The 17,227-nt window shown below is 40.0% G+C and overlaps 1 protein-coding gene across 1 annotated transcript in view; it reads right to left on the minus strand.

Moving 5' to 3' along the window:
• Positions 1–17,227, minus strand: part of COL22A1 (collagen type XXII alpha 1 chain) — a 273,483-nt gene that overhangs the window by 26,478 nt on the left and 229,778 nt on the right. The window contains exons 49-53 of the mRNA XM_060681819.2: positions 12,008–12,061; positions 11,325–11,378; positions 7,921–7,974; positions 3,670–3,723; positions 1,256–1,309 (exon numbers count right to left, since the gene is read on the minus strand). Coding sequence (XP_060537802.2) covers positions 1,256–1,309; positions 3,670–3,723; positions 7,921–7,974; positions 11,325–11,378; positions 12,008–12,061 — 270 coding nt within the window. The remainder of the gene's footprint in view (positions 1–1,255; positions 1,310–3,669; positions 3,724–7,920; positions 7,975–11,324; positions 11,379–12,007; positions 12,062–17,227) is intronic.

Raw genomic sequence — 17,227 nt, forward strand, 5'->3', positions numbered from 1 at the left:
TCAAACAAATGTCTAGGGAGATTCTCAGTCATCCAGGTCATGGTTATCCCAAAGGTGCTTTTTCTTTTTTCTTTTTTTTTAAAGTTTTTTTTTATTTTAAACACATTAAAAACAAACACAAAACAAACAACACATATATACATATCATTTTTCCGTTGTTAACAGCTTTTTTTTTTTCCCCAAGAAGCTTCTTCAGCTCTGAAGCTCTCTCAGAGCTGAAGAAGCTTCTGGGATGAGAAGCGAAATATCTTCAAAGAAAAACCAGAAAGTCCAGTTGCCTCTTAAAAAAAGCACCTTTGGGACACATATAAAACACTTATTTTACTTTATGAACTAATGTATTTTGAAATGCAACGTATAACTTAATATAGAACTCCTTGAATTTTTTTTTTTACATCTTCCTCTTATGTGTATCCTATCACTATGTATAGAATAGAATAACAGAGTTGGAAGGGACCTTGGAGGTCTTCTAGTCCAACCTGTCCAATTTAGGCAGGAAACCCTACACCACTTCAGACAAAGGGTTATCCAACATCTTCTTAAAAACGTCCAGTGTTGGAGCATTCACAACTTCTGCAGGCAAGTTGTTCCACTTATTAATTGTCCCTTTGGAACATTTCTCACTTCTAAATTGCTTCTGTCCTTGATTAGTTTCCATCCATTGCTTCTTGTCCTGCCCTCAGATGCTTTGAAGAATAGTTTGACTCCCTCTTTTTTTTTTTTTAATTTGATTTATATGCCGCCCTTCTCCGAAGACTCAGGGTGGCTTACAATGTGCTCAGCAATAGCCTTCATCCTTTTGTATATTTATACAAAGTCAGCTTATTGCCCCCACAACTAGGTCCTCAATTTACCTACCTTAGAAAGGATGGAAGGCTGAGTCAACCTTGAGCCTTGGCAAGATTCGAACCCTGCAGTAATTGCAGGCAGCTGGTCTTAATAACCAGCTTAATAACAGGGTGCCTTAAACCCCTGTACTACCAAGGCTCTTCTTCTTTGTGGCAGTCCCTGAAATATTGGAAGACTGCTGTCATGTCTCCCCTAGTCCTTCTCTTCATTAAACTAGTCATACCCAGTTCCTGCAACCGTTCTTCAAATGTTTTAGCCTCCAGTCCCCTAATCATCTTTGTTGCCCTTCTCTGCTGTGTTCTTTTCATACATCGTTACTGCTGCTATCCGTGTATTTCATGCCGTATGTTAAATAAATAAAAATGTTTATTTATTCTGTCCCGGAATAGCCTGTAACGGGACTTACCTGTGGTCCTCTGGCACCCTCTTGGCCCGGTAGCCCCGGTTCTCCAGGCTTACCCTGAAACAGTCAAAGCACATTTAGAATAGATTCTTACATTGCTAAGCCATACATCAAATTTCCACACTGCATTGGCATAATTTACACAATGCAGAATGCCACACAAAAACAAACACATTCTGACAGAGCTCTAGAACGTTTTTTCACCAGCAATAATGTAGTACGGTTCTTATTTACTTATTTATATCCTGCCTTTATTTTTTTAAAAACAATTTATTTATCTATTTTCCTTAACATACATTAATACTTTGCGAACAGCGTATTGTCTGGGTGCATTTGCTTAACATAATAGTATATAATATAATAATATACTAAACATAAACCATACATACTGTACATAATAGTATTTTTTCCAATTTCTAATTTCTACTTCTATTATCCAACCATTGATAAAATAAATCCCATGTTTGAAGGTATTCTGTATATTCTTTATCTTTTAACTTCAATGTCAACCTATCCATTTCTGCACAATTTAGTATTATTTTAACATTACATCTTCTTCTATAGGTGGTTCCTCATTTCTCCAATGCTGCGCACATACAATTCTTGCTGCTTTCAACATATGTAAATATATATTCCCTTTATTATATTTTTTTCTGTTACTATGCCTAACAAAAATATTTCTGTCTTATAATCTATGTGTTGCTTTAACATTTTTTTCTAACCATGTATATATTTTTGTCCAGTATTTTTTTGCCTTTGCACATGTCCACCACATATGATAATATGTGCCTGGTATCTGGGTTATATCCTGCCTTTATTATTTTTACGAATAAATAAAGGTGGCAGACATATCCAAGATGCTTTTCCTCCTCCAGGTTTCTTCACAATAACAATCTGTGAGGTGGGTTGGTCTGAGGGAGAGTGACTAGCCCAAGGTCACCCAGCTGAAAACAAATGAAGCCCAATCCATCCTAATTTTCCAGAATACATTAAATAGAAATTGATTCTAAAGTACTGAACGCAAACACATTTACAATAGTAAAATTAGAGGGAAACAAGTGACTGCATTTTTAAAGCCTGAACTGCAATAATATTTTTAAGATTCGAAGTCACAAGATTAATCCTATGATTGTGATCAAATAAACTTGTCAAGGCAAATTGAAAGAAAAAACAGGAATATTCTCCATTTTCCTGTGGAGCAGACTTCACCTAGCATCAGTGGTGGGTTTCAGATTTTTTTACTACCGGTTCTGTGGGCGTGGCTTGGTGGGCGTGGCTTGGTGACCATGGCAGGAGAAGGATACTGTAAAATCTCAATTCCCACCCCACTCCAGGGGAAGGGTACTGCAAAATCCCCATTTCCTCCCCATCAGCTGGGACTTTGGAGGCAGAGAATAGATGGGGGCGGGGCCAGTCAGAATTTTTACTACCAGTTCTCCGAACTACTCAAAATTTCCACTACCAGTTCTCCAGAACTGGTCAGAACCTGCTGAAACCCACCACTGCCTAGCATGTTGACTTACTTTTTTTTTTTTTTTTGTAAAAAAAAATGGATTATGGGAGCGAGGGGTCGCTCCCATGTGACACCTCTCCTGCGTGAGCTGCATTGGCTTCCAGTGGTCTTCCGGGTGCGCTTCAAGGTGTTGGTTACCACCTTTAAAGCGCTCCATGGCATGGGACCTGGGTATTTGCGGGACCGCCTTCTGCCGCCGATAGCCTCCCACCGACCAGTACACTCCCACAGAGAGGGACTCCTCAGGGTGCCGTCAGCCAGGCAATGTCGGCTGGCGACCCCCAGGGGGAGGGCCTTCTCTGTGGCAGCTCCCGCCCTCTGGAACGATTTGCCCCCGGAGATAAGAAGAATATCGGATCTCCGGGTCTTTCGACGTGCCCTGAAAACTTTTCTTTTCCATCAAGCAGGGCTGGCGTGAACCCCCCCCCCCTTTTTTTAGTTATTTAGTTATTTAGCTTTTAATCTGTCAATGGGTTTTAATTCGAATTGTTTTATAATTGGGCCAAAGTATATAATTCTTTTAATAATTTTAAATTTTTGTATTGTTATGTGTTTTAGTTTTGGCTGTGCACCGCCCTGAGTCCACTAGGAGAAGGGCGGTATACAAATTGAATAAAATAAATAAATAAAAAGTTTTTCTTTATTTTTTCATGTTGACTTTCTTTGATCTACATTCTCATTGGTCTCATTGGTATCACTTACCCAGAGCTTTTCTTCTGAGACTAAATGCCATTTTAGTTCCCTCACTGAGTGACATACAAAAGTATGAAAGCATAGCATGAAAAGTGTCTTTCCTCACCCAAATTTATGAATATTAGGAGAGTCTGTGACATGATAGTCAAAGAACAAAGAATAGTGACAAAGAACATTAGGTGATTATCTTAACAACAAACTATCTTCTTACCGGTTCCCCAGGTGATCCTGGCTTGCCATCTTTGCCATCCTTTCCAGGTATACCCTAAAACAGAAGCCAAGCAGATAAACAAGATTAAAGATGCAAAGACATTCTGCCATTTTTTTTTTTGAGAGAGAGAGATGATTGTAAGAATAAAAGGAAAAAAACTAACCAAAGATTACTAATTTAGGAAAATTAAACAAAATTAGACTATACCCAGTTGCAAACCTGCCAACTCCATGCTGTGGAAAATCCACAGAGAAAAAAAACTAGGTTGTATGTAAAGGAGGAAGTCAAAACAATTAATACACACACACACACACACACACACATGCACGCACATACATATATATATCAAATTTATATTTCGCTGATAAAGAAATAAAGGGAGACTAGTATAGATCTATTTCAAGCTATTTAGCTCTCATCAGCTAGCCATACCCTTACTTGGATTCGAACTTGGGCTGCCTATATATTAGTATATATATCTATGGTTTGTCGTGAATGAAACTGCTTGAGGGCTCCTGGATTGGAGCTGAAAGCCGAAAGGGAAGCAGTACATAATATATACCGTGTTTCCCTGAAAATAAGACCCTGTCTTATATTTTTTTGAACCCTGAAATAAGCACTTGGCCTTATTGCCATGCACTCAAAAGTCCAATTGGGCTTATTATCAGGAGATGTCTTATTTTGGGGAAATATAAATATATAAATTATAAATATATATATAATTAACAACTAACCTCATTGCTTCAGCCAATCAAATGCATAATGTACATACACAAATAATATTTCGTTTATCTAAAATGATGTGTCCCTTTTCATAGATAAACACCTCAAATGTATCAGGCCATGCTTCTAACAGTGGAGCAAAAAGTGAGTATTAATGGTGTTTACTGCAGGTTAATTCCATGCTAATATGATTCAGTCAGAATAACAGAGTTGGAATGGACCTTGGAGGTCTTCTAGTCCAACCCTCTGCTCAGGCATGAAACCCTATAATATTTCAGACAAGTAGTTGTTCAATCTCTGCTTAAAAACTTCCAGTATTGGAACATTCATTCTTCCACTGATTAACTGTTCTAACTGTCAGGAAATTTTTCCGTCAAATTCCTGCGCCAAGTATCCGACTCTTGGCGATTCTATGGGCCACCAGTCTCTCCACATCTTCTGATCTTGCACTATTTCACTGAGTTGTTGTCAGCTTTGATGGTGTCCAGTCACCGTGTTCTTTGGCACTCTGGTTTCCTTCTACCACTAATCCTTCCAAACACAATAGCTTTTTCCAGTGAATTCCCCCAGATGACACGGCCACAATAAGTGAGACACAGTTTTGTGATTTTTGCCCCGTGCTAACATAGCTTCACACATTCATACATCTGGCAAAAATCAATATTCTGCTTGACAGGATGCTTTTTAATGTATATACTCTTCCAGTTATAATTCTACCTTTTGCTAACTCAGCCTCTGAGGTTTTGCTTATATCCCTGTGCTAAAATTCAAACCACCCCCATGCTTCATAGTTCTATTATCTTTCACCGCAAGGTGCGTAATTAGAAAATCCATCATTATTAGTCAAGATCCAGAGCCACAGCTAGATTCATGAGTGCAGAAGGGATTCATTTAGAGGGGGTGGAAATTGAGGTTAGCCTAAGTCATCACACTCATTTCAGTCTTTTTTTTAAAAAAAAAATAATAATTTCACATCTTTTTCCATTAGATGTCTATGCATGATAATATAGTTGAGGTCCATGACGAATATACTGTATTTTTCAGAGTATAAGATGCACCTTTTTGCCCCCAAAAAGAGGGTGAAAATCTGGGTGCGTCTTATACTCCGAATGTAGCCCTACCCAGCTTCTCAAACGGAGGTTTCAGAGGCTGAAAAAAGCATCAGAAAAGAAGCCCCCAAACAGAGCTTCAGAGGCTTTTTTTCTGAAGCTGTTTCAGAGGCAGAAAAAAAAAGCAAAAAATAGCAAGGCACAGAGCTCACAACCAAGAACCTGTTGCTGGAATGCACCTCTGGAAACAGCTGATTGGGGGTATTCCGGGAGGCTGATTTACCTACCAATCAGTTTTTTTTTCTTATTTTCCTCCCCAAAAACTAAGATGTGTCTTATATTCCGGTGCGTCTTATACTCTGAAAAATACTGTACTCTGGAGCCATTTCATATATGGGAGGGCACCACTTATCTGAAATCAGTGCACCTCCTATACGTCCTTGACCTTAGGGAGCACTAAAAACTAAATTGATTAACTATTTGGTTCATTTTCTGGCCGCAAACACTGTAAGGCAGTTTTGTAGTGTAGAAAGTTAGCACCCATCCCCCTCCTAGAAGAATGAAATATTCTGGAAAATTTTTAAAAAGGCAGGATAAAATATTTCCCCTAAAAGAGAAATAAAAAATTTAAGGGAGACATAAACTCAGAGCCCCAGCTCCCTGCCCCCAGCAGATATCTTGTGGCCATTAAGAAAGACTGGGCCAGCCTATCTACAAAACAAAAGTCCTTCAGCTCCAAGGTGAAGGGATTAAGACATGACCCTTCAAGACATAATAGGATTAACCCACTAAAATAGAGAGCTCACCACATTGCACAATTTCCTAAGGACGTTGCATCACCCTCAGAAACTTCAACCAAATCTGGCAGCTCAGACAACCTATAGAGCCAACTATGACCCCTACAACAGCCAATAGAATACATGTTCTTGCACAGAAACAGGAAGTTCAAGTGCAAAGCCCAAGATAAGGTATAAAAGCCACCCACTCTCAACCCCCATGTGGTCAGCTGCCCAGAGCCACAAACCCATGTGGTTCTACTTCATCATTAAACCATCTTTCCAATCAGCCTCCAGCCTCCATTTTGTCTCCAGTGCCTTTCTCCCAGATTGGACCTGGACCTGGATATTTCTTCCAACAGTAGGATTCTTCCAGAGATGTTTTGCAAGGCCATTTTCCAAGGGTGGAAATGTTTGTTCCATCTTATCTCCTGACTCCTGGAATCCTTTCTTCTTTCTGCAGCCTTGACACTACGCTCCCACCCTCCCTACTCATTCTGATGGATGGCTTTGACCTTTGAACCACCTTGCCTCACTTCGTTGTAAAAAGCAAAACCAGAATAGAATAGAATAGAATAGAATAGAATAGAATAGAATAGAATAGAATAGAATAGAATAGAATAGAATAGAATAGAATAGAATAGAATAGAATAGAATAACAGAGTTGGAAGGGACAATGGAGGTCTTCTAGTCCAACCCTCTGCCCAAGCAGGAAACCACTTCAGACAAATGGTTATCCAACATCTTCTTAAAAATTTCCAGTGTTGGAGCATTCCCAACTTCTGCAGGTAAGTTGTTCCACTTATTAATTGTTCTAACTGTCAGGAAATTCCTTCTTAGTTCTAAATTGCTTCTCTCCTTGATTAGTTTCCACCCATTGCTTCTTGTTCTACCCTCAGGTGCAACCCCTGAGATATTGGAACACTGCTATCATGTCTCCCCTAGTCCTTCTCTTTATTAAACTAGACACACCCAGTTCCTGCAACCTGCAGAAAAGAAGATTGAGTGAAGGAGAGGGTTGTAGAGGATTGAACATAGTAGTAAAGATATCCGTGCACAATTGTTAAACTACTTTGAGTCAAAATATGGATTCATCTTGGCTAATAATCTTGATTCTGGATAGAACAGATCTTTGAGATGATGAGAAGCCAGGCTGTATCTCCTAAGATCTCCTAAGATCTTTTGACAGTGGAGATTTTGGACTTGTCTACGAGCAAATCATTCTTTCTATCACCATGGTATTGGACTACCTTGATAGATTTCTCTCGCCTTACCAGGAGAAACCTTTATCTTTACCTTTTCCTCCTCTTATATTATCCTTCCACAAATCGAATTATTTTTCTTTCAGTACATTGTATCACCAAGTTTGAAACAGGATAATTAAAATCTGATTGCATGCATGCCAATTCAAATTGAGAGGGTTTTTTTTTTTTTAATGCCAAGCAATATGTGCATAGCCTACTATCTTAACATGCTGTGTAGCTACATAGGGTGAGGATAGAAAGATAATAGGGACATAACTTGTAGACATCCGTGCACGCTTCTCCTTTGCTCTGATATGCATATGGCACCTCCATTCCAGTTGAAGTATTTCAGGATCCAATAGAAATATTGTTCATTATTCTATAGGGCCCTGGAATTCAGAATGGACCCTAATTTCTAGATATGTTGCATCCATAGTTGCAAATATTGTCCATACTCACCATAAGTCCAAGCAATCCTGGGGGTCCCTGAGGTCCTGGGGGACCTTCTTTCCCCTATGAAAAAAACCCAAACATGATACAGTGTTAGAGTAGGATGAAGAAGACCTGAGATGAAGTCCTTGCTCTGTACTGCCATTATACCAGGTCCTGTCTCTCCCCCAGATCTGAAGAACTACAATGGCTTTCTGGTAAGAAATGGGCACACCCCTATCCATCCCTCTCCCATTTTTTTTTTAAATTGACCACCAAGATCAATTCAGAGGGGAAAAAACAAAACAAAACTCCAGAATCTTAAGAAATCTCTTAGAGCCTCAGTGAAAGCTGAACAGATTTTCAGAATTTGCCCCTTCATGGAACCCATGACTCATAGGCATCCCAAAGGTGCTTTCCCCCCCCCCTCAAAAAAAGGCAACTAGACTTTTTTTTTTGATTTTTTAAAATTTGAAAATAGCAATAGCACTTATATATAGTGTTAACCAGTGATGGTATTCAGCCAGTTCAGACCGGTTCAGGAGAACCGGTAGTGGTGGCCTGTGGGTTGGCCCACCCTGGTGCTATGCCATCCTATTTAGCCATGTTTTCTAAGCCGCGAGCATCAGTGGTGGTGTTTTTTTTAAAAAAATTGATTTATATGCCACCCTTCTCCGGAGACTCAGGGCGGCTTACAATGCATTAAACCGGTTCAGACCGGTTCGCAAGAACCGGTAGTAAAACTAATGGGAGGCTCCACCCACCGCCCCGGATGTCATCATCGGCGATCTGCGCATGTACAGAAGCAAGGAGCATGTGCAGAAGCAAGGCGCATGCGCAGAAGCAAGGCACACACAATCCCATTGCGAACTGGTACTAAAGGTAAGTAGAACCCATCCCTGGTGCGCATGCATGCAGAGTGCACACATGAGCAAAGGGAAGGTCGTACACATGTGTGAAAGGCACGTGCACGAGCAAAGCGAGCGTGCCTGGACACTCACTCATATTTTTGGTGCATGGCGAACTGATGGTAAAATTATGTGAAACTTTATTAATTAATTTATTTATTTATTTATTAATGAGATTTATATGCCGCCCTATCTCCAGCCGGACTCAGGGTGGCTCACAACAGTTAAGAAACACCTAATAAAAAGTTAAAAAATTAAATCCAAATCTCATAATTTAACAATTAAAAGTACAATTAAAGTACAATTAAGACTAACAAGTTAAAATTAAATTAGAATTAAAACCCCATCAGTCCATCAGAAACCCGCCTCTGGGGTTAACTCTCAGAACGACTCTAGCTGAAGCCATATTTTTCTTGTTTCATTTCTTAGTTGACATACTTATGGGGGGAGGAGGATTTATGGAATGCAGAATGTTTTCCTCCAATGTGCCAGACATAGCAACAATAAGGTTCCTGAGAACCAAGGCCAGATCAATGTGCCCTAGAACGGCAGGAGGGACTGCTGTAGGGGTGGGTTCTACATTTTTTTACTACCGGTTCTGTGGGCGTGGCTTATTTTGTGGGTGTGGCTTGGAGGTCATGTGACTAGGTGGGCGTAACTAGCCGGTCAGAGTCATTTCTGGAAGGTCCTCACACTTACGACCCGACTCATTTGTTTGCTTTTAACACTGATCAGCTGTAGGACGGCCCTTTGAAGCCCCGTGGCAACAGTTTATAAACAGTTTTTTTCCCTCTAGTCATCAGCTGGGACTCAGGAGGCAGCAATAGATTGGGGGTGGGACCAAATAAAAGGTAAGAATAACGTGGGGGGTGGGGGGTGGGAGGGCGGGGGGGGGGAAGAACCAGTTTGGTGACATCATATCATCACCGCTACCGACTCGGCCGAACCGGACCGAACCGGGAGGAACCCACCACTGGACTGCTGAGAAGTTCATCACCTGCTTGGTTGGCTAACGTGACCTGTGACACCAGGGGGGTGGACAGTGTCTATTCTTTAATTATACCAAAAAATCATGGGAATTATTCAGGGTTGGTTTCACCTTTGACCGTGCCGATATGATGTATCCAATAAACCAGATTTTTGAGGAAGCCAAGGCCTCAGAGTCTTGAATTGGTTGGGAGCATTACTCGGAACCATGACCTACAGCTTCATAGTGCTTTACAGTCTTCTCTAAGTGGTTTACAATGTCAGTATACTGCCCCCCAAAATCTGGGTACTCATTTTACCAACCTCAGAAGGATGGAAGCAGAGGCGAGTTTCAGCAGGTTCTGACCAGTTCTGGAGAACCGGTAGCAGAAATTTTGAGTAGTTCGGAGAACCGGTAGTAAAAATTCTGACTGGCCCCGCCCCCATCTATTCTCTGCCTCCTGAGTCCCAGCTGATCGGGAGGAAATGGGGAGTTTGCAGTAACCTTCCCCTGGATTGGAGAGGTAATTGAGATTTTACAGTATCCTTCCCCTAGAGTTGGGTGGGAATGGAGATTTTACAGTATGCTTCCCCTACCACACACACCAAGCCATGCCCACCAATCCATGCCACGCCCACCAAGCCACACCCACAGAACTGGTAGTAAAAATATTTGAAACCCACCACTGGATGGAAGGTTGAATCGGTGAGAACTGAACTGCTGACAGTCAGCAGTATTAGCCTGCAATACTGCAATACTGCATTATCGCAGCACCATTGAGAGTGTCCTGACATACGGCATTCTTGCATGGTATGGGAGTAGCTCTGTAGCAGACAAAAAAGCTCTACAGAGAATCATTAAAACTGCCCAAAATATTATCGGACTCCAGCTACCAGCCCTGGATGACATCTTCGAATCTCGCTGTTTGAGAAAGTTGCATAACATTCTCAGAGACTCTTCTCATCCTGTTTACAATCTTTTTGGACTGTTGCCTTCTGGCAGAAGATACAGAACAATTAAAACTAGGACCACACGTTTTCTGAATAGTTTTTATCCCAGAACTATAATTGCACTCAACAATGAACTAAAGGGCCACCATCAGTGAGCTGTTGGACAGCATTACTTGGTCTGTTGTGTGGATGTTTGGGTGGTTTAGGGGGGGGGATTGTGGTGGGTGGGAGTGTGTTTGGGGATTGTTATGTGTGTTGGGCCTGGTCTTTGGGTGTTAAGTGAATTTCGTTGTATGGGTATACTGCGTATACACATACAATGACAATAAAGTTATTTATTTATTTATTTGCATTCTAATCACTGTGCTCCCATGGTTCTTTCTAAATGAAGAAGAACTGAAAAAGCTTCTTGAATGAGATGCAAAACATTTTCAAAGAAAAAAACCAAGAAAGTCCAATTGACTTTTGGAATCAACCCTGACCTGGATGATTGAGAATCTCAATCACTCATAGAATCAACTATCTCAAATCTTTGTTGGTGTTCAAAAAGTTCTGAGACTCCTTTTCTGGGGATTCTCCAATATTATGAATGAATGAACAGCAACTTACCACTTCTCCTGGAGGTCCTGGAGAGCCTATAGGTCCCGGGGAGCCCTCTGGTCCCTAAACAACATGAAAAAATATTTATGTAGCAATTCTTTGTCCTACATATGATGGGCATGAAGTTTTCATTTACCATCATATCCCACCCTACAAAAAACACACATGATAACTGATAGTTGATGCAGAATTCGCATCTCTGAAGAATCTTCTTTCTCATATGGCTTGGAGATAATTTTTTGCACATTAGTGGTGAAACTGTCTGTATTTGCTGTAGCAAATATTGTGCCATGATAGATGGACTTTAATAAGATGAGCAGCACCTATAAAGGACAGTCCATCTATTGAGGTACAATATTTGCTACAGCTCTGAGATCTGGATTGTATATGACTCCTACAGTCCAGTACTATGGGGAAAAATATTGAATTATTGAATTATCATCAAAGACAACATCGTCAAAATTATTGAATCCTCATGAACAACAGCATCCAAATTATTATTGAAATCATCATCAATAATTGAATCATCCTCAATAACATCAACAATGATATTGAATTATGATCAAGAATAATCAAAATTATTGAATCATCATCATCACCATCACCATAATCTCAAATAGATTTACAACAACAATTTGCCTTACATTCTAGTAGATAAAGATTAAAAATTGACATGCAAAGGAAAATCTTACAGCTGGGCCTGGATTCCCAGGGGGACCCATGAAGCCAGGTATTCCAGGATGACCCTACAGAGAAGAACAATATTTATTACACATGTTATTATTTGTACAGTATAGCTCATGTTCTCCTTAAGTGCTATATGCAAACAACTTAGCACCCTAAATGTGTATCAAGAATTGCGTATACCACCTAATTCTTGAGGACAGCTAACAAGCATTAATTTGAAGGTGGGAGCACGGTGGCTCACATGGTTTTAGAACACTGGATTGACAATTTGCAAACTTGAGTTCAAGACTCAAGAGCTGCTGTGTAACAGGTTGAGCTCCCATCATTTGCTCTGGCTCCTGCCCAGTTTGTAAGTGTGCAAACCCAAGTAGAAAGATAGGTACCACTTCAGCGAGCACATTAACAGGGACATGAAAGGAGCACACCCAGGCATCCCCCAGACAATGGTGAAGTCACTGGCTAATCCTTTCAACTTGAGAGTGTCTGACACAAATGGGACACAAATGGGATTTCCAAGATGGTCCCTGGAAAGGGATTTTAGATTGCACTGAACCTGCTTTGGGAAAAATTAGGTTTTGATTGGTCTTCTGGCTTTCTAGCCAAAATATGTCATAATATTAATAATAATAATAATAATAATAATAATAATAATAATAATAATAATAATAATAATAATAATAATAATAATAATAGTAATAATAGCTATAATCTTGCATAGCTTCTTCTCTGGTAATATTGTACTACTAACTAGAGCATACAAAACATTTGCTAGACCAATTCTTGAATACAGCTCATCTGTCTGGAACCCGCACTGCATAATGGACATTAATACAATCGAACGAGTCCAGAGATATTTCACAAAAAGAGTCCTCCATTCCTCTGCTCGCAACAGAATACCTTATGCCACCAGACTTGACATTTTGGGTTTAGACAACTTAGAACTTCACCATCTTCGGTCTGACCTAAGTGTAGTACACAAAATCATCTGCTACAATGTCCTACCTGTCAATGACTACTTCAGCTTCAACCACAACAAAACATGAGCAAATAATAGATACAAACTCATGGTAAACCGTTCCAAACTCGATTGCAGAAAATATGACTTCAGTAACAGAGCGGTCAATGCCTGGAATGCACTACTTGACTCTGTAGTTTCTTCCCCAAACCCCCAAAACTTTAACCTTAAACTGTCTACTGTTGACCTCACCCCTTTCCTAAGAGGTCTGTAAGGGGCATGCATAAGTGCACCAGCGTGCCTACTGTCCCTGTCCTAATGTTCCTTTTTACTCTTACTCTTTTCATGTATTCAAAATTATGTTTATACTTTTAACCTGTTATCTTATATATGCTTGACAAATAAAACTTATGACTTATATGCCAAAACTAATGGAAATTGTCTTTATCATCAGGATGGAAAGTTTCATGGAGCGTGAGTATGACTAAGGCACATTACCAAGTCTACATTCTGTTTTCCATGTTCTACACTATGTTAAAAGTTAGCAAGTCTACAGCATGCTAAAAAACATGATGTGATCTTTTCTTTATCAAACAACACCATATGTATAGATGGTGGAACTGGAAAAAAAGATCAAAATATGGATGGGGTTTGCTTCTGGAGTTATTGCGAGATTTTCATATGTCTATGAAGGCTGCACCTATGCTTGACACATAAAAAACCCTGCTACTTTTCCTCTACACCAAGAGAAATATTGCACGAGTGAATGAATAGAATAGAATAGAATAGAATAGAATAGAATAGAATAGAATAGAATAGAATAGAATAGAATAGAATAGAATAGAATAGAATAGAATAGAATAGAACAGGAGAGGAGAGGAGAGGAGAGGAGAGGAGAGGAGAGGTGAGGAGAGGTGAGGAGAATAGAATAGAATAGAATAGAATAGAATAGAATAGAATAGAATAGAATAGAATAGAATAGAATAGAATAGAATAGAATAGAATGGAATGGACACACAAGGAATTTGTCTTGGTGCATACACTCTCAGTGTACATAAAAGAAAAGATACATTCGTCAAGAATCATAAGGTACAACACTTAATGATACTCATAGGGAACAAATAAGCAATCAAATCATATTAGGAAACAGTCAATATAGATCATAAGGATACAAGCAACAAGGTTACAGTCATACAGTCATAAGTGGGGAGATGGGTGGTGGGAACGATGAGAAGATTAATAGTAGTGCAGACTTAGTAAATAGTTTGATAGTGTTGAGGGAATTATTTGTTTAGCAGCGTTCGGGAAAAAACTGTTCTTGTGTCTAGTTAAAAAAAAAAAACAATAGGAAGATCACTTGATTTAGATGGTCAAGCAAGGGGACTTGCAGAATTACAATTCACAAGGCACAAGAGATAATGGTGAGCCAAATTTGAGTGCAATGCAGCTTAACTGAGCCATGCTGGCCCAGTGATTAGAATGCAGTACTGCAGGCTCCTTCTGCTGCCTGCCGGCTGCCTGCAATTTAACAGTTCGAATCTCACCAGGCTCAAGGTGGACTCAGCCTTCCGAGGTGGGTAAAATGAGGACCCAGATTGTTGGGGGCAATAGGCTGACTCTGTAAACCACTTAGAGAGGGCTGTAAAACACTGTGAAAGCGGTATACAAGTGCTATTGCTGTTGCTATTATAGCAGTTAGATTTTGCTCTTCAGTAGGTTGTTGAGGAAAGCATGAAAATTGGTGAAAGCATGGGATAACAATGAATGCTATTAACAGTTAATTATGCAACTGTTGTAAAAATATGGTTGAAGACTGGCTGCTGAACATAATGAAAGAAGCATATGGTAGAAGTGAAGCTTGAATGAGAGTTAATACAATGTTTAGCTGATGTTTTAACTGTGCAATGAGTAAATTAAGGAGGTTTATTTATTGATTGATTGATTGATTGATTGATTGGTTCGATTTATATGCCGCCCTTCTCCAGAGACTCAGGGCAGCTTACAATGCATTAAGCAATAGCCTTCATACTTTTGTATATTTATACAAAGTCAGCTTATTGCCCCCACAATCCGGGTCCTCATTTTACCTACCTCGGAAGGATGGAAGGCTGAGTCAACCTTGAGCCTGGTCAGATTTGAACTCGCAGTAATTGCAGGCAGCTGGCAGCTAAGTGCTACTTAACAGCACTTTAGTCCTCTGCACCACCAAGGCTCCTATGATGTCCTCTTGGTTGTTTTGGTGTATTGATGAACAAATATGTAAGGAATACTTGTGTGGTTATCTAATAGGTACATTGGTGGATCCCTGAATGCCTGCATATTATGCAGAGAACTCTCCATGTTTAACACTCTGGCTGTTTGCATTGAATGTTAAATAGGTGGCTCTTTTGTCATACAGAGATATGGATGAGAATTAAGTTACAAAACAAATATATCAAGGGAACAGGACAAAAATGAGGAGAAGACTAAGAACGATGTAACTGAAGGGAATGCATAGCCTCTTCTTAAAATGAAAATGTTGTGTCATTAAAAAAAAAAAGCAATGTAGGAAACAGTCTTTGGGCACGGTGTAAGCAAAGATGGTTTGTAACAAGAGAAAAATAAGGAAAAGTCTTTCCTTTGGAAGCCATATTAGGCCAGAAGCTTCCATGCTGCCAACTTCTCATGCGTGGGAAAGTAGGAGAGGGGATTTAGTAGAGGGGTTTTCTGTAGACATAATAGCATTCAGGGCGATCCTGCATCTGGAGAAGGAGTGGTCGGAGTGCTGTCTCGAGATGGGACGGCAGTTGATTGGAGCATGTGATCCAGGGGTGGGTTCTAATTTTTTTTACTACCGGTTCTGTGGGTGTGGTTTATTTTGTGGGCATGGCTTGATGGTCATGTGACAATTCTTTAGGATTTAGCAGAGGTACTGGTCTACCAGGCTTTTAACTGCTTGCAGAGCTGTACCGATCTACCAATTTATTTTTGCAGGTGCTGATCTATTCATGTATTTTTGCAGGCACTGGTCTACTCATGTATTTTTGCAGGCACTGGTCTACCCATTTATTTTTGCAGGCACTGGTCTACCCATTTATTTTTGCAGGCACTGGTCTACTCATTTGTTTTCTTTCAACACTGATCAGCTGTAGGCGGCCCTTTGAAGCCCCGCGGCAAGAGTTTAAACCATTTTTTCCCCTCTAACCGATAGCTAGGACTCAGGAGGCAGCAATAGATTGGGGGTGGGGCCAAATAAAAGGTAAGAATAACACGGAGGGTGGGGGGGGCGGGGGGATGTGGGGGCAGAACCAGTTCGGTGACATCATATCATCACTGCTACCGGCACGGAGGAACTGGGAGGAACCCACCACTGATGTGATCGACTGAAAAGTTAGGGGATGGTTTTGGGGTTTTTTGATTTACTGAGGAAAAACCTGGACCTCTCAGATTTGGGTTTTCCCAGATGTGCCAGTTTACCTATTCTAGTAAATACCCTGTTTCCCCCAAAATAAGACATCCCCTGATAATACGCCCAATTGGGCTTTTGAGCACATGGCAATAAGCCCAAGCACTTATTTCAGGGTTCAAAAAAGTATAAGACAGGGTCTTATTTTTGGGGAAACATGGAAGAATTTTGAAAAATGCTTGCTTCAGAGGTTTGACTTGGAGTTGGGGTTTTTTTCTGGAACGCTGACAGTCTTGATGTGAATTCGTTTGGGCTATATTTTCCTTTCTTATCAAGATCCAATGTCTTTAATTGCTTTGGCTATTTTTTTTTATGCTTTCTGCACTCTGCATTATGCTACTGATGCCAAAAGGGAACAGAATAAAGGGTTTGCATACATTTCTGTATGCACACAATCTACCAGCCAAAATGTTTGAGTTCCAGGCTATAAAACGACATTCTTGGCCCCATCACTATTTTCAGAAAAAAACTGAATGACAAAGTATCTCATCTACATTCAACCTAGTTGCGTCTATTATTTTCCCCCAGGAAAATGGTTTCAACATAATACAGTATATATATCGTTATTTTTCCCTTGAGAACATAGCAAGAACAGTTTCTGAATAAATAAATACTCTTCTCTGTGTGTATCTGTATCAGGAATGCATGTAAATAAAAATAAGCATCTGCAATACATCTGAATTATACTGCTGGGTTTTTGTTTATTATTATTATTTTTGTTGTGTGTGAAGAACAAAAGCTGGAGGAATGACCAAAGTGCCACTCTGAAGGGGTGCTGAAACCTCCCTGGGGATCTAACATAGCTGGTTCAATTTGAGCAATCAT

The sequence above is a fragment of the Pantherophis guttatus genome, chromosome 3 (assembly GCF_059756535.1).
Source record: "Pantherophis guttatus breed Tessera chromosome 3, ASM5975653v1, whole genome shotgun sequence".
In the NCBI taxonomy this organism is placed as follows: domain Eukaryota; kingdom Metazoa; phylum Chordata; class Lepidosauria; order Squamata; family Colubridae; genus Pantherophis; species Pantherophis guttatus.